The 22,238-nt window shown below is 46.8% G+C and overlaps 2 protein-coding genes across 7 annotated transcripts; one reads left to right on the top strand and one right to left on the bottom strand.

Moving 5' to 3' along the window:
• The first annotated feature begins 2,906 nt into the window (after positions 1-2,906).
• PEX11B (peroxin 11B) lies at positions 2,907-3,834 on the top strand. The gene has a single exon (XM_087544489.1). The coding sequence runs from the start codon at positions 3,046-3,048 to the stop codon at positions 3,733-3,735; it is 690 nt and encodes a 229-aa protein (XP_087400615.1). The 5' UTR covers positions 2,907-3,045; the 3' UTR covers positions 3,736-3,834.
• Positions 3,835-3,945: 111 nt separating this feature from the next.
• LOC147986129 (chromatin remodeling protein DDM1-like) lies at positions 3,946-12,394 on the bottom strand. 6 transcript variants are annotated; one of them, XM_087544485.1, is made up of 15 exons: positions 12,249-12,392; positions 11,925-11,977; positions 10,060-10,494; positions 9,868-9,966; positions 8,891-9,234; positions 8,638-8,824; positions 8,352-8,527; positions 6,794-7,050; positions 6,585-6,689; positions 6,390-6,484; positions 6,160-6,279; positions 5,063-5,182; positions 4,722-4,820; positions 4,545-4,646; positions 3,946-4,392 (listed from the first exon to the last, which is right to left on the bottom strand). In XM_087544485.1, the coding sequence occupies exons 1-15, from the start codon at positions 12,289-12,291 to the stop codon at positions 4,165-4,167; spliced, it is 2,463 nt and encodes an 820-aa protein (XP_087400611.1). In that variant the 5' UTR covers positions 12,292-12,392; the 3' UTR covers positions 3,946-4,164. The 6 variants fall into 6 exon arrangements, with proteins under 6 accessions (XP_087400611.1, XP_087400610.1, XP_087400613.1 ...); XM_087544484.1 differs by having other exon boundaries at positions 8,891-9,237; positions 12,249-12,391; XM_087544487.1 differs by adding an exon at positions 11,231-11,345 and having other exon boundaries at positions 4,545-4,820; positions 8,891-9,237; positions 12,249-12,341.
• Between the last annotated feature and the right edge of the window lie 9,844 nt (positions 12,395-22,238).

The following is a 22,238-nucleotide window of genomic DNA, read 5'->3' as shown; positions in this document are numbered from 1 at the left end:
GGATAACTAATTGGTTCACTGTTTTTCTTGGACAGAAATGGGTTTACCTTCAATTTCAAGAAGATATTTATAGTTGTAACAGTGAACCCTACAAATATTGAAGTACTACCAATGAACCCAAGGAATATCAGGCCACTGAAGAAGTTTACAAGCAAATTTCATAAGTAGGTTGTTGTTTTGGATAATCATTTTTTTATACCTAGACTATCAATTTGACCCGGTGCAAGTTTACTCGCTCATCCATTTGGATAAACAAATTTTATAAGCAAGAAAATTTTCAGCTTTGTCAACATTTTTCTAAATGATAAGACATTTTGACCCGGTACAAGTTTTCTCGTTCGTCCAGAAAAAGGTGGGGCGAATGACATCAAGGAGGTTCGATGTACCTTTGTAGTTAGTGTGCTTTTCCATTTAATCAATATAATGTATAGGTCGCTAAAAGGCCAATATTTATAGGGCATGCTAGGGGTTAGTAGACTGGATTTTATTTTGGTCAGTCGATCCGTCCCAACCGTTGGATGTAAAGAAACGGTGAGATCTTCCTCTAACTCCTGAAAAGTATCGTTCATCGTATTTTCCATGATCTCGATTTGAACCGCCCACGATCGCTGACCGAACCGACTGCCTCTGTCGCCCGTGACCGCCTGGCCGCCTCGCCCTCCCCCACTTGTTGGGTTTCGTAGTAATTTCAAAAAATTTCCTACGCACACGCAAGATCATGTGATGCATAGCAACGAGGGGGAGAGCGTTGTCTACGTACCCAACGCAGACCGACTGCGGAAGCGATGACACGATGTAGAGGAAGTAGTCGTATGTCTTCACGATCCAACCGATCAAGCACCGAAACTACGGCACCTCCGAGTTCGAGCACACGTTCAGCTCGATGACGATCCCCGGACTCCGATCCAGCAAAGTGTCGGGGAAGAGTTCCGTCAGCACGACGGCGTGGTGACGATTTTGATGTACTACAGCAGCAGGGCTTCGCCTAAACTCCGCTACAGTATTATCGAGGAATATGGTGGCAGGGGGCACCGCACACGGCTAAGGAATAGATCACGTGGATCAACTTGTGTGTCTAGAGGTGCCCCCTGCCTCCGTATATAAAGGAGTAGAGGGGGGGAGGCTGGCCGGCCAAGGAGGGAGGCGCAGGAGGAGTCCTACTCCTTCCGGGAGTAGGACTCCCCTCCAATCCTATTCCAACTAGAATTCCCCGAGGGGGAAAGAGGGAGAGGGGTGGCCGGCCACCTCTCCTAGTCCTAATAGGACTAGGGGAAGGGGGGAGGCGCGCAGCCCTTGTGGGCAGCCCTTTCACCTTTCCACTAAGGCCCATGTAGGCCCATATGGCTCCCGGGGGGTTCCGGTAACCTCCCGGTAACCCGGTAAAATCCCGATTTCACCCGGAACACTTCCGATGTCCAAACATAGGCTTCCAATATATCAATCTTTACGTCTCGACCATTTCGAGACTCCTCTTCATGTCCGTGATCACATCCGGGACTTCGAACAACCTTCGGTACATCAAAATGCATAAACTCATAATGAAACTGTCATCGTAACCTTAAGCGTGCGGACCCTACGGGTTCGAGAACAATGTAGACATGACCGAGACATGTCTCCGGTCAATAACCAATAGCGGGACCTGGATGCCCATATTGGCTCCTACATATTCTACGAAGGTCTTTATCGGTCAGACCGCATAACAACATACGTTGTTCCCTTTGTCATCGGTATGTTACTTGCCCGAGATTCGATCGTCGGTATCCAATACCTAGTTCAATCTCGTTACCGGCAAGTCTCTTTACTCGTTCCGTAATACATCATCTCACAACTAACATATTAGTTGTAATGCTTGCAAGGCTTATGTGATGTGTATTACCGAGAGGGCCCAGAGATACCTCTCCGACAATCGAAGTGACAAATCCTAATCTCGAAATACGCCAACCCAACATCTACCTTCGGAGACACCTGTAATGCTCCTTTATAATCACCCAGTTACGTTGTGACGTTTGGTAGCACCCAAAGTGTTCCTCTGGCAAACGGGAGTTGCATAATCTCATAGTCATAGGAACATGTATAAGTCATGAAGAAAGCAATAGCAACATACTAGACGATCGGGTGCTAAGCTAATGGAATGGGTCATGTCAATCAGATCATTCAACTAATGATGTGACCTCGTTAATCAAATAACAACTCATTGTTCATGGTTAGGAAACATAACCATCTTTGATTAACGAGCTAGTCAAGTAGAGGCATACTAGTGACACTTTGTTTGTCTATGTATTCACACATGTATTATGTTTCCGGTTAATACAATTCTAGCATGAATAATGAACATTTATCATGATTATAAGGAAATAAATAATAACTTTATTATTGCCTCTAGGGCATATTTCCTTCACCACTGCCATGCTTTTCGTCGCCCTCGACCATCTCTCTAAATCGGCCAACCATCTGAATTTTTCGACGAGCCTGCACCCCCATCCCGAACCATCAATCTTCGGACTCGCCTCCACCGGCCGCCGCCAATGTCCAACGGCGGCCTCGCTGTTGCACACCGTCGCCGGCTTCCTTCTCCACCGAATCAAATGGTCCAACTTCGAAATCCATGCCACTAATATCCAGCAAATCTGATATTAATATTTTCGATACCAATGCTACCGTCGGAAGGCAAAATATGCTACGCTGGTGGCCGACGGAATAAAGATAAAGCAGAACCTAGCCACAAAAATGCATAAAGAAAAAGTAAAGTAATGAACCGATCAAGCAAGCAAACGAAAATGTTTGTTTCCTCCTCGCCCTCTCAATCCATCCTCGATCGCCACCTCCAGAAAATCACTCACCCATGGCGCAGACGACAAACGCATCCCAGCCAAGTGCCCGCCACGGCCCTTTATCCCCACCCAGCCACACACATCTACCCATCGCGTCCATTTCCCACACTCCACCTTCCATGCACACGCGCGCGCGCCTCCCCTGACCCCGCAGAGCTCCCCAACCCAACCCAACCCGCCGCAGCGGCGGCGCCAGACCGATCGACCGGCCGCCATGAGCGGCGGCGGCGCCGGCGACACGCTGGACAAGCTGGTGGTGTTCCTGGCGAAGCGCGACGGCGTGGACAAGCTGGTGAAGACGTACCAGTACGTGTCCAAGCTGGCGCACTGGGCGGCGGAGACGTCGCACCCGGGGCTGGCCGGGCGCGCCAAGAGCTGGGAGACGGCGGCCGGGCTGAGCCGCAAGGTGTTCCGGTCAGGCCGCTCCCTGACGGGCTTCAACGCGCTGCGGCGGTCCCCGGGGGAGTTCGGCGCGCTGGCGGTGCTGGCCAACGCCGGCGAGATGGTCTACTTCTTCTTCGACCACTTCACATGGCTGTCCCGCGTGGGCGTGCTGGAGCCCTGGCTGGCGCGCCGCGCGAGCTTCGTGTCGGCCTTCGGCGAGTGCGTCGGCTACGTCTTCTTCATCGCCATGGACTTCATCATGATCAGGCGCGGGATCAGGCGGGAGAGGGCGCTGCTGCGCGGGGAAGGCGGTGGCGAGGGGAAGGAGAAGGAGGGCGAGGTGAGGATGATCCGGGCGGACCGGGTGATGCGGCTGATGGGGACGGCGGCGAACCTGGCGGACCTGGTCATCGGCGTCGCGGACATCGAGCCCAACCCGTTCTGCAACCACGCCGTCACGCTGGGGATCAGCGGCCTCGTCTCCGCCTGGGCTGGCTGGTACAGGAACTGGCCGTCGTGAGGTCGGATCGGATAGGCGTTTCGACCGGCAAGATGTATGTAAAGAATGTACGCTTACCGCGGTAATTATTTTCTCCTATTACGAGACTGTTATATGGCAGAGTTCTGGCAGCACACTTCCAACCTCCTTCAGCATAGACTACCATAACAGTCTTACATAGCCTGCTGAATGCTGACCCAAAGCAAATGGGGAAGAAGGTGCGAGCTCAAGTTACTTAGAGCACCTAATCTACGGGTGCAACGCCCAGTCAATAATTACTTACTTTTGGATTCTTTTCGAGATAGGTTACCACATCCTGTATCACATATGCCATGAGGTCAATAATTACTTCGGCGGATAGTGTTTCGCCAAACATCAGCTAGTTAGCGGTGACCAAGCCGAATCACCCGAAATGCCGAGGGCGCCGTCACTGCTAGGCCGGGGCAGGGCTCAGCTGGTGAGCACCGAGAGCACGCCGCCACCGCTCTTGGAGGCCATCACGACCTCCCAGCCAGGCCCTTTCAGGGGGATAAGAGGGGTGGCATCGGCGGCGGCGGGCGGGCCGGTGAGGTCGCTCCGGTCCATCACCTTCAGAAGGTCCTCGTCGCTGATGTCGGTCTGGATCATCCTGTCTTCCTCGTCCTGCTCGTCCCTCAGCAGCGCAAGCAGCTCCTCCTCCTGTATTTATCAACAACGTAGCAGAACAAATCAGTGATCATTCCCAGTTGCTTTGCTTTTGTATTTTTTACTTCTTTTAGTGTTTCCTTTCCGAATAAACAATTTATGCAGTAGGCTAAAACACAATTTATACTCGGGACGAAAATCTTTACATCTAAGACGTTAGGCTTCGCGCTATTCTGTTCAAACTGTCCCTTCCCAATCACAACGTGCTCCAGCTTCAGCTTTCCAAAAGCTCTCTTGATAATACGTCCCTGCGACAATAAGGAGGTGAGGAGCGATGCCACGGAATATAGCCTAGCAAGAGTCTGAAGGTCGTCCATCCATACCTCAACAGAGTTGGCTGTTGCCAACCGATAAACATGCACTGGGCGTGTTTGACCAATCCGGTGGCATCGATCCATGGCCTGCAAATCCATCTGAGGATTCTGCAGAATGAAGCAAATCTTCAGCGTATCACAGCTATGAAAGATAACTGAAAGGCAGGCATTTTCAGTTTTTCACCAAGGAGCACAGCTACAAACAAAACATCCCATACGAAAAAAAAATGAATATCCAAACAGGGAGATGGCATGTGCAGGGAGAGTGTAAACTTTAACGACTGCTACTTTTGTATGCATGCCTATATCGAATATTACACTACAAACTCTCGAGATAGATAGGAAATTACCCAGTCACTGTCATACAGGATACATGTATCAGCAGAAGCAAGATTGATGCCAAGCCCACCAGCACGTGTGCTTAGAATAAAGACATTCATACTGCTGTTCAAGTCATTAAACTCTGCTATCTGCCACAGAAAAAACAGTACCAAATAAAACCCATAGAAAGCCACTAAATCATCAAACAGAGAAATATTGGCATGTAACAATAAAATCAATATAAAGAACATTTGTGGGTTAGAATACTGGTTCTTCAATAACAAACAGTCATGTGCATTCAAGCCCAGGGTCCATAAACCATTGAACCGTCAGTTTGCTGTCCCCGACAGTTTGAGACCTAACCAGTTTGTAGTGGGATATTCAACTCCATCCAGTTTTGATAATGATTAGCTGCCGATTAAGTGAGTCTTTTTCCCTCTAAATGAGATAGTTAATCCATGTATTTTTAACATGTTCGATTCTAGCTGATTTTGCCCTATTTACAGTTCTCTAAATAAATTCAGGCACCATGCAGATGCAGGCTCAATGGTCGTGAGCCTACTCGGGTGAGTGTGTTTTTCAATCATGTCCAAGCTAACACATTTGCTGAATCGGATTGGAGAAGGATGTGCAACTTCATCCAGTCCGTAGCAATTAGCTGCCAATTCAGTCGGAGCTTTTTCCTTTCAGCGAGATAACTAATTCACGTTGTAACAAGTTATGCCCAATTTACAGGAAGAAAACTCAGGAACCAGCCAAGCAAAATGACAGTACCTGGGAACCAACTCAGATGTATGTTTTGAAATCGTGTTTAAGCTACCACACATTTGCTAAACATGTATGTTAAACTAATATGCTGGTTGGATATGAGAATCCCCTGCTGTGGGATGTTAAATTACAACATTCAGGTGTTCTAAGATTGTAAAATTTAACATGTATAGCTCAGAATGCTCGTATAAAATAATAACTGAACATGTGTTATTGAGCTCGATGCTAAATTGCTCATGTGCTCACTTAGGAAATTAAGGTATGTGCATATGCACATACATTAATACAGAAGTGCAATTCTTCAAGATGTAGATGCTATCTAGTAAACTGGTAAGAAATCGGCAGACTACCACATTACCTGTCTCATCCTGTCTTCCAATTTAACACTACCATCAATTCGGCAAATATTCAGGCCTTTCATATACAAATAATATTCAATTATATCCAAAACTTTTGTCCACTGTGAAAATATTAGAACCTACAAACATATCAATTGAATTAGGATATAATTCATGAAAAATGTGCTAGCATGTGCATGAATGCAGAGTAAAGCTAAGGTACAAAGAAATGTAAAGGAGAACCATAAACCTTGTGCTTTTGTTTGAGTAGGGATTCCAGTAACCTGTCCAACAGCTGAAATTTACCACATTGTTCCAGAAGCTTATCGGTAGGTGGATAAAGGCCTGCAGACAAACAAATGAACAACAATGTACAAAAAATTAGCAAACAGAACCATAGAGGGCAACACAAATAGAACATGTTCAATAGGATTATGGGACGCACTTGTTGAGTCAAATGCAGCATTGAAAAGATCAGGATGGGCACAGTTCTTCCTCAGCTGAATCATTAGGTTATTTAGCTTCATCTTCAGGCCAGGTCTCCGCAACACTGCAATATAGGAAAAGCTTGTCATATAAGAATTAATTGTTTACTTATACACAGATTGGACCGTGAATGTGCAGGAAAAGATGCACGAGCTTACATATGCATACCTATGTCTGTGCTCTCAAGCAAGTAGTTGTCAAATGTTTTTTCAATCAAGTGAGTCTGGATTTGCTTCTGATGTGCAGTCATGTTAGCATAAATGATTATCTCTTTCTTCCGTGGAAGCATCTGCTCCACATCCATCTTCATCCGTCTTAAAAGGAATGGACGCAAAATGGCATGAAGCTTTGAAATAACAAGAACTCTTTTCTTCTCATCAGCTTCTTCCTGCTGCTCCTCGTCTCCTTTCCCAGAAAAATCAAACCTTTAAAAAGATTTTTGTCAGACGAATGGAGGCAAAATAAACCAAATATATTCATTGAATGCTTAAATAGTACTCCTTGACACGAATTATGGAATGGAGGAACTCCACTATCTTTATAACAAAAACTCCCAATGTGAAGGAATTAAAATCCATCTACTTACTTCCAATATTACTTATTCATAGCATGCATTTCAGTAAACAATAACATAACAAGTTTAACAACAGACAACATAATGAATAAGAAAAGGTACAACATAAAGTTCTGCTAATATTTATTAAATTGGCAGACATGGCATATCAGTACACAACATATACTGGGAAGAGGAAATGTTATAACATAAGCGGCTAACAAACAGGGAGGTGGCTACTCTGGCGCATGTGGACATCTACCATAAAGTCCTGGCAGTGCCCCCTGTGGCAAATAGTAGTTCCCCATTTTGGGAGTCTGTCAATGTGGGTTGTAATTGTTCTGCCATGTACCCATACAACAGGGTATCGTTGTAACTAGCTATTTCTATATTATTATTGTTAATGCAGCGCCCCTGCCAGGTTAAAAAGGGCAGCCCGGTGCACGCAGCTCCCGCTTGCGCAGGGTCCGGGGAAGGGTCCGACCACTTTGGGTCTATAGTATGCAGCCTTTCCCTACATTTCTGCAAGAGGCTGTTTCCAGGACTCGAACCCGTGACCTAATGGTCACAAGGCAACAGCTTTACTGCTGCGCCAAGGCTCCCCTTCGCCCCTGTCAGGTTACTTGGAAAAAAAATATGTCTCTACAGTTGCATTGAATAGTGGAGTTGCTACAATCATACCAGATAATTTATGCTTGGGAACTGATGTTGCGACTGTTTAATATTTTTTCTTTTATACGATTCACAACTGATCAAATTTATTAGATTTGGTTGTATCGTTTAACCAAAATACACACTTAAATACCAAATGTCAATCACTTTATAGTAAATCCTGAAAATGTTGGCTAAAAGAACAACATATATGTGCTATTGGATTCATACACATTCATATCAATACAACATCTAGGCATCCAGCCAATGGCAGAGCCAAACATTTTCAAAGCTAGACACTGCTACATTGGAATGTTCAGGTCACTTATAATTACTCATTACTACAATCAATACAGGAAAAAAAAACCTAGGGGATAGCAACTGATGAACACAGGAACTGCTGCCAGGATATGGAGACTGCAACAAAATGACATATACAGAAATTACCCAAGGTTCCTGCTAAAAAAAGTACCCAAGGCAAAGGGCAGCCAGTAGTGCATGTGTAAGCTCAGCGAATCATACCATGACTCAAATTCCTGATGGGACGAGAATATATCAGGCAAAATGAAATTCAACAACGACCACAACTCTGCCAGGTTATTCTGAAGAGGTGTCCCAGTCAAAAGGAGTTTATTGGCCATTGGTATGCGCTTTAACTTTCTCAATAATTTACATTTAGAATTTTTCAACCGATGTCCCTGCAAAAAGTACGGAGGCATGTTAATAAGGAATAGAAAAAGGGAGAGAACCATATATGGCTTCATCATGTAGAACTTTTTTTTCTCAATAGCATGTGTTTTTTCATCACCTCATCCACAACAACATATTTCCACTTATAACGAGCAAGATATTTTGCATCTGACATGGCCATCTCATATGAAGTAATTATTATCGGGAAATCAGGGCCAACAGTTTTGGGCCTGAATTTTCTCCTTATCTCTGCCCGAGCCACTTTATCCCCATGGTAAATCAGCCCAGTAAGAGATGGAACAAACCTAAATCAAGTATATTCACATAAGACAGCACTTAAAGACAGTGCAAAAAAACTTTGGATACTTTACCTTGAGATTTCATTCACCCAGTTTGAGAGGGTGGAAAGAGGAGCAATTATCATGTAAGGACCGTGCATACCATTCCCTTTAAGATGGGTAAGAAATCCAATTGTCTGGATTGTTTTCCCAAGGCCCATTTGATCAGCTAGTATCCCATTTAGCCCATTCTGCCACAGTGATATTAGCCACTTCACACCCTTTATCTGGTAAGATTTCAACTGTCCACCAGTCATTAATGGTACAAGGTTGGCTTGCTCTTTTTCCCATCTTTCTTCTTCTGTGAGAGTGTCATCATAAGCAGAACGATCTTCGCGCGATCTTGTGAGCATTGCAGCCACTGCTGTCTTAGCCTTCTTCTGAACAACATTTTACTTTATTGGTACTTAGAAGTAGCAAGTTGTTGTCAACACACAATTATGATACATAAATGACAACTATTTCTCATACTTTCTCATATATTCAGATCCCTTAAATGATATATCAGGTTATCCACTTTAGAATGATGACCAGTCCCCACTTAAATACTGAATATAAATGTTCACCATTATGGGCCTATTAGATTCAGATGACAATCAACAAGTCCAAACAATTCAAAGTAACATTGGTCATGGAATGTTGGAATGCCTTAACTCTTACCTATGAAGGCAGCTGAACCTGTATTACAGCAAATTTAAAATGGCTCTTACATTAAGATTTGTGAACTAGTATGTTGTAACTTGAAAGGATGCTGCTACTAGAAAAGGTAATCAGGAATTTTGGGAAGTTAACATTAAGCGATCAGGACAGGCATGCTCTATAGTTTTCTTCAAGTGGCAATATATGTTTTAACCCTAAGTCCATTGAGAAAGTACAAGACTACACATAATACTGCAAATAAGCAAAAGCACATGGCGAACAAAGCATCTCCATAATGTAGAAGACAGCCAAAGATTACAAACGAACATATATTTACATAACAGAAGATAATATATGATGTATGCACTCACATCATTGTATTGTGGCTTAGAATTTACTTTCCTCTTTCTATCACATCCTTTCTTCTTGTCTTCCACAGACCCCTCTTCATCTTTAACTTCAACAAAATTCTGCTTAACCAACAGGTAATGGCACCATCATAAAAAAAAACTAGCAATAAATACGAAGATAAGAAAAAGGTCAGCACAGTGGGGGCCTCATACATCTGTTATTTGCGCCATCTTTTCAAGTAGAAATTCTGAATAAAGCTGTGTCTCTGTCAGCAGCTCATCCAACTTGCTAAAGCATGCATTAGGATCTAAAGCAAGTCTTGCCGCTTGTTCTCTCTTTCTAGCCTCTTCTTCCTCTACCTTAAGCCGAGCCTCATATAGCTGCTCTTCCTCCTTCGTCATCACCTCTGTAATGAAGGATGCATCATTGTTCTTGGCCTCGAGGTCAATAGGTACAGATGAATTTGCATCCAAGAACTCATCGGATGTCTCCTCATTGGTGGAGTGCAATGGCTGCTCTTCAGCCTTCAACACCTCGACAATGGGGTGTACCAGTACCGCAACGCAGCTGGCCTCAAGCTTAACAGGCAGAGATGTACTTGCATCAACAAAATCACTGGCTTTCTCATTCCTGGCTTCGAACATTTTCTAATTTTACACAAAATAATCAGATCAGACTTAAGATTTGAAACTGTTGGAGAACCTTGACACAAAAAATATACAAATACTGCCCCAACAAAAGCATACAGACCCCATCTAGACTGACACGGATCTAGATGATGTGCCGGGCGTGCACCCACCCACCAAGAAATTGTGGAGGTTAGCAGGGTTTAACTAATCACTGGACAAAAGCAAGCTCATACTCATACTCTATGTTGTACCTACAAAGTTACAGTTGTTGTTGTTGTTGTTTTACTATTCACACATATTTTAAAATATGTAGCAAAATGTTGCAGTAATCAATTATCCGATTTGATTTTTTGCATCAATAATAAAACAACCAAATAATATACAACATCAGCAAGTGTATGAACTTCATGAAAAAGATCGATCATTCAATAAGCGCTCATACATGGTTCAGCTTCACATATTTCAAACAGAATCTGTAGCCAAAATATTTAATATTGCACAGATATGAAGAAGTTAAACTCTGGAAAAATATTGCACATCAAACCAGCTGCAAACATCACATCATACTCAAAGTGCTACAGCAACTGCAGCAGATACTATTGCGATGCAATGTAGTAATACTATTAGTTTGAGAAGAGACTAGTAATTTCCTAGACCTGATGCCTGGAAAAAATCGTAATTGCAACTATGCAGACATGATGCTTTTAAAACTATGTTGTACTAGACAGTCTGCAGACTTGTTTTTGTGGCAGACCTGAGCCTTGTTTTAGAGTACCTGAACCTTTAATGCCTAATTTGTATTGCAGCCCGATGCTTGCTAATCTGTCATGGGATTTTCACGTCAGCTCGCAAATCCGTCCATTGTACACCTGACATGCAACTTCTGAGTTTGTGTGTCTATTGCAAAGTACCACTTGCCAAAATGCATCATCCATAGCAGTAGGTAAACGTGTAAATTCCCATGGAAGAATACTAAACATACTACTGCCTATAGAAAGGAAAAAAATAGGAGGGTTTACTGACAAAGAAGATATACCAAAAATGAAACAAAAAAACAGTACATGGACTGTAATTAGAGCTCTAACCATGTTTCGGCTTGTGATCAATCCATAGATACCAATCGAAAATAAATAAACACTAAAAAAAAGTTACATGCCCAAACATCATTAATTAACTCCTTATCAATCTCAATTCATTTCAATATGAGGGCAAAACTTGAACCGATTCAATTATATCTCTTGAACTTATACTGAATTCAATCAATCTAAATCTCGTAACATTTTCTGATCTATTTGATAGTCGCCAATTAAAAGGAGATATTTTCGCAATTTTTGTTATAGCCCTTGCGGCTGCTGAAGCCGCTATTGGACTATCCATTCTTTCTTCCATCCATCGTAATAGTACACATAGAAGAAAGCAGAAATTGAGCTTTGGGTACACATTGTTACCTCAGCATTGGTCTGGTTTGCTACCCAAACTTTGTCTACTTCTCCAAAATGACCTGAAAGAAGCACGACAGGATCAGATTTTGTGCAGACCAAAAAGGGGATTCGGGTTTAAGAGGTTGACATATTTCTAGGGTTTCATGAGAACAAGCAACTGGGAGAAGAGTCGCCATGGGAAGAGTAGAAGAGTCGCCATGGGAGGGGTGGGAGAGGCACCGGGGAGGGGGGGGGGGGGGGGGGGTGGGGACAGTAGTAGTTGCTGCCTGGGGGCCAAGGCGTTGCACATGGGGAAGGAGCGGGGAAGAAGAGGGGGGTGATGGAGCTCACCTGCGTCGCCGTTGCCATCACCAATCGCCGTTGCCGTCGCCATCGCCGTCGAGGCCGCCTCCTGCCTCTGCCCCCCTCTCCGTTCGGTGGGGAGGAAGCGAAGGGGAACGCGGGAGCAGGCAAGTAACCATTTCCAGTTCAGAGCTCCGCTTGATCCTAGGAATTTTAAACATTTGGATCTTAAGGATCCTTTTACTGTTATAAGACCCTTTGAATTGTGGGACTAAAGTAACATTTTGTATAAAAAATTACTGCGTGCTTTGGCAATATTTGGGATGAGTTGATTTATTCTCAATCCTCTATTTGACAACTTCGAGGACAGTCCGCACGACCAGTCTCCCGCTCCGACTGCTAGGGGCGGCACCGGGGCCGGCCGTTCCCGCGCTGCGGATCCCCTGCCCCCCCCCCCCCCCCCGACGACTGCCTCGACGCCTCGGACGCGACCCTTCAGGTCTTCCCGGCATCTTCGCCGCGCTCCCCCGACGGTACTACCCCGGCATCTCCGCCCCCTCCCCCGACTCGGCCGACCCGGCTGACCCGGCCCTGCTCGCCCCATCCCCCCCCCCCCCCCCCCCCCGTGGCTGCCCCTCCCCAGGTGGAGACTCTGGGGGCGTCGGGCCCGGTTGCGGCCCCGACTCCTCCTGTGCTCCCGGGGGTGGCTTCCAGCTCGGATGGGGGGCCGGTCTCCCCGCCTTCGACGATGGCCGTGGCTCCGTCTCCGCCACCCTTCCCTGGCTCCTACCCGACGCTCCCTGCTCCCCCGCTGGCGACTCCGTGCGCCGCCGCCGTGGGGCTGTCGGTGGTGGTGACCACTCCGACGGCCGGCCCATCGCTTCCCTCCCGGACTGCGGCCTATTCCGGACGGGACAGTGCTACCTCTTGAGCACTGCGTTGGTTTTCGTTTGAAGAGAAAAGGGTGGTGCGGTAAAGCAGCGTAAGTATTTCCCTCAGTTTTTGAGAACGAAGGTATCAATCTAGTAGGAGACCACGCGCGAGTCACCTCGTACCTACACAAACAAATAAGAACCTCGCAACCAACGCGATAAAGGCATTGTCAATCCCTTCACGGCCACTTGTAAGAGTGAGATCTGATAGAGATGATAATAATAAGATAAGTATTTTTGGTATTTTTATGATATAGATTGAAAGTAAAGATTGCAAAATAAAATAAATTGGAAACTTATATGGTAGAAAATAGACCTGGGGGCCATAGGTTTCACTAGTGGCTTCTCTCAAGATATCATAAGTATTACGGTGGGTGAACAAATTACTATCGAGCAATTGATAGAAAAGTGAATAATTATGAGAATATGTAGGCATGATCATGTATATAAGCATCACGTCCGTGACAAGTAGACTGACTCCTGCCTGCATCTACTACTATTACTCCACACATCGACCGCTATCCAGCATGTATCTAGAGTATTAAGTTCATAAGAACAGAGTAACGCCTTAAGCAAGATGACATGATGTAGAGGGATAAACTCATGCAATATGATGTAATTAAACCCCATCTTTTTATCCTCGATGGCAACAATACAATACGTGTCGGTTCCCTTTCTGTCACTGGGATCGAGCACCGCAAGATTGAACCCAAAGCTAAGCACTTCTCCCATTGCAAGAAAAATCAATCTAGTAGGCAAAACCAAATTGATAATTCGAAGAGACTTGCAAAGATAAACCAATCATACATAAAAGAATTCAGAGAAGATTCAAATATTATTCATAGATAAACTTGATCATAAACCCACAATTCATCGGATCTCGACAAACACACCGCAAAAGAAGATTACATCGAATAGATCTCCAAGAGAATCGAGGAGAACTTTGTATTGAGATCCAAAGAGAGAGAAGAAGCCATCTAGCTACTAGCTATGGACCCGAAGGTCTGAAGTAAACTACTCACACATCATCGGAGGGGCCATGGGGTTGATGTAGAGGCCCTCCGTGATTAATGCCCCCTCCGGCGGAGCTCCGAAAAAGGCCCCAAGATGGGATCTCTTGGGTACAGAAGGTTGTGGCGGTGGAAATAGGGTTTCGTGGTGCTCCTGGATGTTTGCGGGGTATGTGAACATATATAGGAGGAAGAAGTAGGTCGGTGGAGCTACGAGGGGCCCATGAGGGGGAGGGCGCGCCCAGGAGGGTAGGCGCGCCCCCTGCCTCGTGGCCGCCTCGTTGATTGCTTGACGTCCACTCCAAGTCCTCTGGATCACGTTTGTTCCAAAAATCACGTTCCCGAAGGTTTCATTCTGTTTGGACTCCGTTTGATATTCCTTTTCTACGAAACACTGAAATAGGCAAAAAAAAGAACAACTATTTGGGTTGGGCCTCCGGTTAATAGGTTAGTCCAAAAAATAATATGAAAGTGTAAAATAAAGCTCATTAACATCCTAAACAGATAATATAATAGCATGGAACAATCAAAAATTATAGATACGTTGGAGACGTATCAGCATCCCCAAGCTTAATTCCTGCTCGTCCTCGAGTAGGTAAATGATAAAAATAGAATTTTTGATGTGGAATGCTTTCTAGAATATTCTTTAATGTATTTTTCTCTATTGTGGCATGAATGTTCAAATCCGAAAGATTCAAGATAAAAGTTTATTGTTGACATAAAAATAGTAATACTCCAAGTATGCTAATCAAGCAATTGTGTCTTATCAAAATACCATAGCCAAAGAAAACTTATCCCTACAAACTCATATAGTTTGGCCATGCTTCATTTTCGTCACACAAAATGCTCTCATCATGCACAACCCTGATGACAAGCCAAGCAATTGTTTCGTACTTAGCCTTTTCAAACTCTTTCAACTTTTACGCAATATATGAGCGCGAGCCATGGATATAGCACTATGGGTGGAATAGAATATGATGATTGGGGTTCTGTGAGAAGACAAAAAGGGAGAAAGTCTCACATTGACGCGGATAATCAATGGGCTATGGAGATGCCCACTGATTGATGTCAATGCAAGGAGTAGGGATTGCCATGCAACGGATGCACTAGAGCTATAAATATATAAAAGCTCATCAAAGAAACCTAGTGGGTGTGCATCCAACTCGCTTACTCACGAAGACCTAGGGCATTTGAGGAAGCCCATCATTGGAATATACAAGCCAAGTTCCATAATGAAAAATTGCCACTAGTATATGAAAGTGACAAAATAAGAGACTCTCTATCATGAAGATCATGGTGCTACTTTGAAGCACAAGTGTGGAAAAGGATAGTAACATTGTCCCTTCTCTCTTTTTCTCTCATTTATCTATTATATTTTTATATTTTTTTATTTGGGTCTTCTTTTTTGGGCCTCTTTTCTTTCCTTTTTTTTCGTCCGGAGTCTCATCCTGACTTGTGGGGGAATCATAGTCTCCATCATCCTTTCCTCACATGGGACAATGCTCTAATGATGATCATCACACTTTTATTTTCTTACAACTCAAGAATTACAACTTGATACTTAGAACAAAATATGACTGAGGGAATCCTGGATTAGGGGGTCTCCGGACAGCCGGACTATCTCCATTAGCCGGACTGTTAGACTATGAAGATACAAGATTGAAGACTTCGTCTCGTGTCCGGATGGGATTCTACTTGGCGTAGAAGGCAAGCTAGGCAATACGTATATGGATATCTCCTCCTTTGTAACTGACCTTGTGTAATCCTAACCCTCTCCGGTGTCTATATAAACTGAAGGGTTTTAGTCCGTAGGACAACAATCACAACATACAATCATACCATAGGCTAGCTTCTAGGGTTTAGCCTCTCTGATCTCGTGGTAGATCTACTCTTGTAACACCCATATCATCAATATTAATCAAGCAGGACGTAGGGTTTTACCTCCATCAAGAGGGCCCGAACCTGGGTAAAACTTCGTGTCCCTTGCCTCCTGTTACCATCCGTCCTAGACGCACAGTTCGGGACCCCCTACCCGAGATCCACCGGTTTTGACACCGACATTGGTGCTTTCATTGAGAGTTCCTCTGTGTCATCGCCGTTAGGCTTGATGGCTCCTACTATCATCGATAGCGATGCGGTCCAGGGTGAGACTTTTCTCCCTGGACAGATCTTCGTATTCGGCGGCTTTGCACTGTGGGCTAATTCGCTTGGCCATCTGGAGCAGATTAAAAGCTACGCCCCTGGCCATCAGGTCAGATTTGGAAGTTTGAATTACACGACCAACATCCGTGGGGACTTGATCTTCGACGGATTCGAGCTACAGCCAGGCGCGCCCCACTGTCGCGATGGGTATGACCTAGCTCTACCGCCGAACAGTACCCCAGAAGCCACGCCCGCATCAGCTCCGACCCTTAGTTCAGAGCCAACTGCGCCAATCGAGGACGGGTGGTTAGACACCGCCTCAGGGGTTGCAGTCTCAACGGCGATCGAGCCGAACACCAGCATAAATCTCCGTGCAGCCCGTGACTCCAAGGTGCCGGACTCTCTTCCGGAAGTCGAACCATCCGCGCCCCTGCCAATCGAATCCGATTAGGCGCCGATCATGAAATTCACCGCCGCGGATATCTTTCAGCACTCGCCCTTCGGCGACATTCTGAATCCACTAAGGTCTCTCTCTTTGTCAGGAGAGCCCTGGCCGTATTATGGCCAACAGGATTGGGATGTGGACGACGAAGAAATTCGACACCCACCCACCACCCACTTAATAGCCACTGTCGATGACTCAACCGACATGCTTGACTTCGACTCCGAAAGACATCGACGGTATGGACAACAATGCGGGAGGCGAAGAGGAACCACCGCCCACAGGGCGCTGGACGTCCACTTCATCATATGATGTATACATGGTGGACACACCAAAAGAAGACGACGAGGAACGGAAGGACGCACCGAAGGCTTATTCCCTCGAGAAGCAGTCAAAGTAGCGATGCAAGCGCCGCCCCAAATCACGCCTCGCCAGAAATAAAGATAACACAGACCCAACGTTGGAGCAGGGCGAACCATTGCTGGACCACGACAATACGGAGAATCAAACCAAACAAACCAATTCTATCAAAGATAATAGTCCGGACGACACAACGCCGGACAGGCACCCGGAGCGGCAGAATGCCCGTCAAAGGCTTGTTCCCACCACGAGGAGTCTGAAAAAGCAGCAGCAAAGGCTCAAGGCTGCGTAGGACACACTCCAAATCAGATGGAGTAAAGTACTCAACATAGCAGCGAAGTACGGCGACAATCGCCCCACCAAGAGCTACCCAAAGCGGAAGTTGCTACCTGAATTCGATGAGGAGGCCTCAGACCCCTCACAACCAAAAATCAAAACAGCCACCTGGCCGGATAGACGACCTCACGGCCAACATAGAGCGGCAAACAATGCCACCCACAAGACAATACGCAATTCACGCGAGGGCTTGCACCAAAAGGACAACGCAACCAGATCCATCTATGGACCACGCAAGCGCACCCCAGCATACGATATAACACAACAAACATCCGAACAACGCGGTACACCCAGATACAGGGGTGCCGCACACCCCCTATGTTTCACCGACGAGGTGCTGGATCATGAATTTCTAGAGGGATTCAAACCTGTCAACATAGAGGCATACGACGGAACAACATACCCTGGGGTCTGGATCGAGGACTATATCCTCCACATCCATATGGCTCGAGGAGATGATCTCCACGCCATCAAGTACTTACCACTCAAACTCAAAGGGCCAGCTCGTCATTGGCTTAAAGGCCTCCCAGAAAACTCCATTGGAAGCTGGGCAGAGCTCGAAGATGCTTTTTGGGCAAACTTTCAAGGGACTTATGTCCGACCTCCGGACGCGGATGATTTGAGTCATATAACTCAACAGCCCGGAGAGTCAGCCCGAAAGCTTTGGAACGGGTTTCTTACTAAAAAGAACCAAATTGTCGATTGTCCGGACGCCGAAGCCTTGGCAGCTTTTAAGCACAGCGACCGTGATGAATGGCTTGCCCGACACCTCGGCCAAGAAAAACCGAGAACAATGGCAGCATTAACAAGCCTCATGACCCGCTTTTGCGCGGGTGAGGACAGCTGGCTAGCCCGATGCAGCACCAGCGACCCCGGTACATCTGAAGTTAGAGATGGAAATGGGAAATCATGGCACAGCATCAATAACAAACGCCGGAATAAAGGAGACAGCACGAAGAGCACGGCAGTAAACGCCGGATTCAAAAGCTCTCGGCTAGGTCAGCAAAAGCCGCCCCCTAAAGGCGCCAGAGACGAACTGTCTAGCCTAAACAAAATTCTGGACCAAATATGTCAGGTCCATAACACCCCTGGCAAACCAGCCAATCATACCCACAGAGAATGTTGGGTCTTCAAGAAGTCCGGCAAGCTCAACGCCGTACACAAGGGGGAGGATACACCAAGCAAAGATGAGGATGAGCCTCTCAAGGAAGACACTGGGGAACAAAAAAAATTCCACCAGAAGTCAAAACAGTAAACGTGTTACACGTGATCAATGGCAGAAACAAAATGGCACTCCCAGAAAAATACGCCCGAAGGCCTACCACCGCGGAGTCCTGCCACTGGTCGTCTCAACCGATCACTTTCGACCGTTGTGATTACTCAGCAAGTGTCCGGCGTGCAGGATGGGTTGCTGTAACACCCCGGATGTAACTTTCCCAATTTGTACTCCAACTCCCGTTTTCGGCGTTAAGCTATTTTATTTTCTCAGGTTCGGTTCTTTGTCTCCGTGTGTTGTTGTCGTTGTCATGCATCTCATATCATGTCATCATGTGCATTGCATTTGCATACGTGTTCGTCTCATGCATTCGAGCATTTTCCCTGTTGCCCGTTTTGCATTCCGGCGCTTCGTTCTCCTCCGGTGGTCATTTCTAGCTTTCTTTCGTGTGTGGGGATTAAACATTTCCGGATTGGACCGAGACTTGCCAAGCAGCCTTGGTTTACTACCGGTAGACCGCCTGTCAAGTTTCGTATCATTTGGACTTCGTTTGATAGTCCAACGGTTAACCGAGGGACCGAAAAGGCCTCGTGTGTGTTTCAGCCCAACACCCCTCCAATTTGCCCCAAAACCCACCTAAGCCTTCTCCATCATCTAGATCGTTCGATCACGATCGCGTGGCCGAAAACCGCACCTCATTTGGACTCTCCTAGCTCCCTCTATGCCTATATATACCTCCCCCCATTCTAAATCCGGATCCCCTCATCCCTAACCCTAAAAAAAATCGCCTCCGCGCCGGCCGGACACGTTCATCCGGGCCGGACGCTTCCGCCGCCGCCAACCGGGAGCTGCCACGTGGCGCCCCCGGACCACTTCACCGCCTCAGCCGCGCCAGGCCCGCTCGGCCCGTCCCGGCCCTCCCGGCCCGACTCGGGGCTCAGCCGCCGCCGCCCTTCTCCTACCGAGCCGGCGCCGCGCTCCGCCGCCTCGGCCGCCGCCGCCACGACGCCGCCGCGCGCCATCGCCGCCCCGGAGCTCCACGCCGCCCGAGCCGGCGCCGCCCGGAGCCGCGCCCCGCCGACTTCCCTCGCCGCCCCGCGGCCGGGTCCGCCGCCCGGCCTCCTCTCCTCGCCGGCAAGCCGCCGCCCGGCCTCCTCTCCTCGCCGGCGACCTCGGTTTCATCGCAGATGAACAGTAGATCGCGTGCCGTGAACAGTAAACCCTAGATCCGCGAGGTTGTTTTTCTTCTAAGTCCTCGAAATTCCAGATCCAAGTGCTCATGTTCATGGCCTCGTAACTTTGCATCCGTAGCTCCGATTCGTGCATATAGCATATCAAAATGTTCATCTCAGAGAGTACATCATTTCATTCCAATGCATCATTTTCATTTGAGTTAATCTTGATGCCCGAAATGCTGTTAGAAGAGGGCTACTTGAGATAATTGTCAGATCTGCTACTCGGTTTAGCTTTTTGTCATTTTTTCCATGATTAATGTGTGCATAATATTGTTGGAAATATGCCCTAGAGGCAATAGTAAATTGGTTATTATTATATTTCCTTGTTCATGATAATCGTTTATTATCCATGCTATAATTGTATTGATAGGAAACTCAGATACATGTGTGGATACATAGACAACACCATGTCCCTAGTGAGCCTCTAGTTGACTAGCTCGTTGATCAATAGATGGTTACGGTTTCCTGACCATGGACATTGGATGTCGTTGATAACGGGATCACATCATTAGGAGAATGATGTGATGGACAAGACCCAATCCTAAGCCTAGCACAAAGATCGTATAGTTCGTATGCTAAAGCTTTTCTAATGTCAAGTATCATTTCCTTAGACCATGAGATTGTGCAACTCCCGGATACCGTAGGAGTGCTTTGGGTGTATAAAACGTCACAACGTAACTGGGTGACTATAAAGGTGCATTACAGGTATCTCCGAAAGTGTCTGTTGGGTTGGCACGAATCGAGACTGGGATTTGTCACTCCGTGTAAGCGGAGAGGTATCTCTGGGCCCACTCGGTAGGACATCATCATATGCGCAATGTGACCAAAGAGTTGATCACGGGATGATGTGTTACGGAACGAGTAAAGAGACTTGCCGGTAACGAGATTGAACAAGGTATATGGATACCGACGATCGGATCTCGGGCAAGTAACATACCGATAGACAAAGGGAATTGTATGCGGGATTGATTAAGTCCTTGACATCGTGGTTCATCCGATGAGATCATCGTGGAACATGTGGGAGCCATCATGGGTATCCAGATCCCGCTGTTGGTTATTGACCGGAGAGTCATCTCGGTCATGTCTGCATGTCTCCCGAACCCGTAGGGTCTACACACTTAAGGTTCGGTGACGCTAGGGTTGTAGAGATATTAGTATGCGGTAACCCGAATGTTGTTCGGAGTCCCGGATGAGATCCCGGACGTCACGAGGAGTTCCGGAATGGTCCGGAGGTAAAGAATTATATATAGGAAGTGCTATTTCGGCCATCGGGACAAGTTTCGGGGTCATCGGTATTGTACCGGGACCACCGGAAGGGTCCCGGGGGTCCACCGGGTGGGGCCACCTGCCCCGGGGGGCCACATGGGCTTTAAGGGGTGTGCCTTGGCCTATATGGGCCAAGGGCACCAGCCCCAAGAGGCCCATGCGCCAAGAGAGAAAAAAAGGGGAGAGTCCTACAAGGGGAAGGCACCTCCGAGGTGCCTTGGGGAGGATGGACTCCTCCCCACCCTTGGCCGCACCCTTCCTTGGAGGAAGGGGCAAGGTCTGCGCCTCCCCCTCTCCCTTGGCCCTATATATAGTGGGGAAAAAGGAGGAGCAAACCAATCTAAGGCCTGGCGCCTCCCTCTCCCTCCCGTGACACATCTACCTCCTCCCGCAGCGCTTAGCGAAGCCTTGTTGGAATCCCGCTACTTCCACCACGCCGTCGTGCTGCTGGATCTCCATCAACCTCTCCCTCCTCCTTGCTGGATCAAGGCATGGGAGACGTCTCCCTTCCGTACGTGTGTTGAACGCGGAGGTGTTGTCCGTTCGGCACTAGGATCATCGGTGATTTGAATCACGACGAGTACGACTCCATCAACCCCGTTCACTTGAACGCTTCCGCTTAGCGATCTACAAGGGTATATAGATGCACTCGCCTTCCCTCGTTGCTAGTCTCTCCATAGATAGATCTTGGTGATACGTAGGAAAATTTTGAATTTCTGCTACGTTCCCCAACAGTGGCATCATGAGCTAGGTCTATTGCGTAGATTCTATGCACGAGTAGAACACAAAGTAGTTGTGGGCGTTGATTTTGTTCAATATGCTTGCCGTTACTAGTCTTATCTTGATTCGGCGGCATCGTGGGATGAAGCGGCCCGGACCAACCTTACACGTACTCTTACGTGAGACCGGTTCCACCGACAAACATGCACTAGTTGCATAAGGTGGCTAGCGGGTGTCTGTCTCTCCTACTTTAGTCGGATCGGATTCGATGAAAAGGGTCCTTATGAAGGGTAAATAGCAATTGGCATATCACGTTGTGGTTTTGCGTAGGTAAGAAACGTTCTTGCTAGAAACCCATAGCAGCCACGTAAAACATGCA

The sequence above is a fragment of the Triticum urartu genome, chromosome 2A, assembly GCF_056163025.1.
Source record: "Triticum urartu cultivar PI428250 chromosome 2A, HENAU_Tu73, whole genome shotgun sequence".
NCBI classification, from domain to species: domain Eukaryota; kingdom Viridiplantae; phylum Streptophyta; class Magnoliopsida; order Poales; family Poaceae; genus Triticum; species Triticum urartu.
The sequence above is the reverse complement of the archived record's forward strand: the minus strand, read 5'-3'. Positions and strand labels throughout refer to the sequence as shown.

What these genes read in the sequence shown, in the direction of transcription:
- PEX11B (XM_087544489.1), top strand. Translation starts at nt 3,046, where the DNA reads ATGAGCGGCGGCGGCGCCGGCGACACGCTGGACAAGCTGGTGGTGTTC.
- LOC147986129 (XM_087544483.1), bottom strand. Translation starts at nt 12,291, where the DNA reads ATGGCGACGGCAACGGCGATTGGTGATGGCAACGGCGACGCAG. An exon ending in TGGGTGAATGAAATCTCAAG is followed by an intron (nt 8,825 to 8,890) that starts GTAAAGTATCCA and finishes TACTTGATTTAG; the next exon opens with GTTTGTTCCATCTCTTACTG. An exon ending in CGAAGCCTAACGTCTTAGAT is followed by an intron (nt 4,393 to 4,544) that starts GTAAAGATTTTC and finishes TGATAAATACAG; the next exon opens with GAGGAGGAGCTGCTTGCGCT.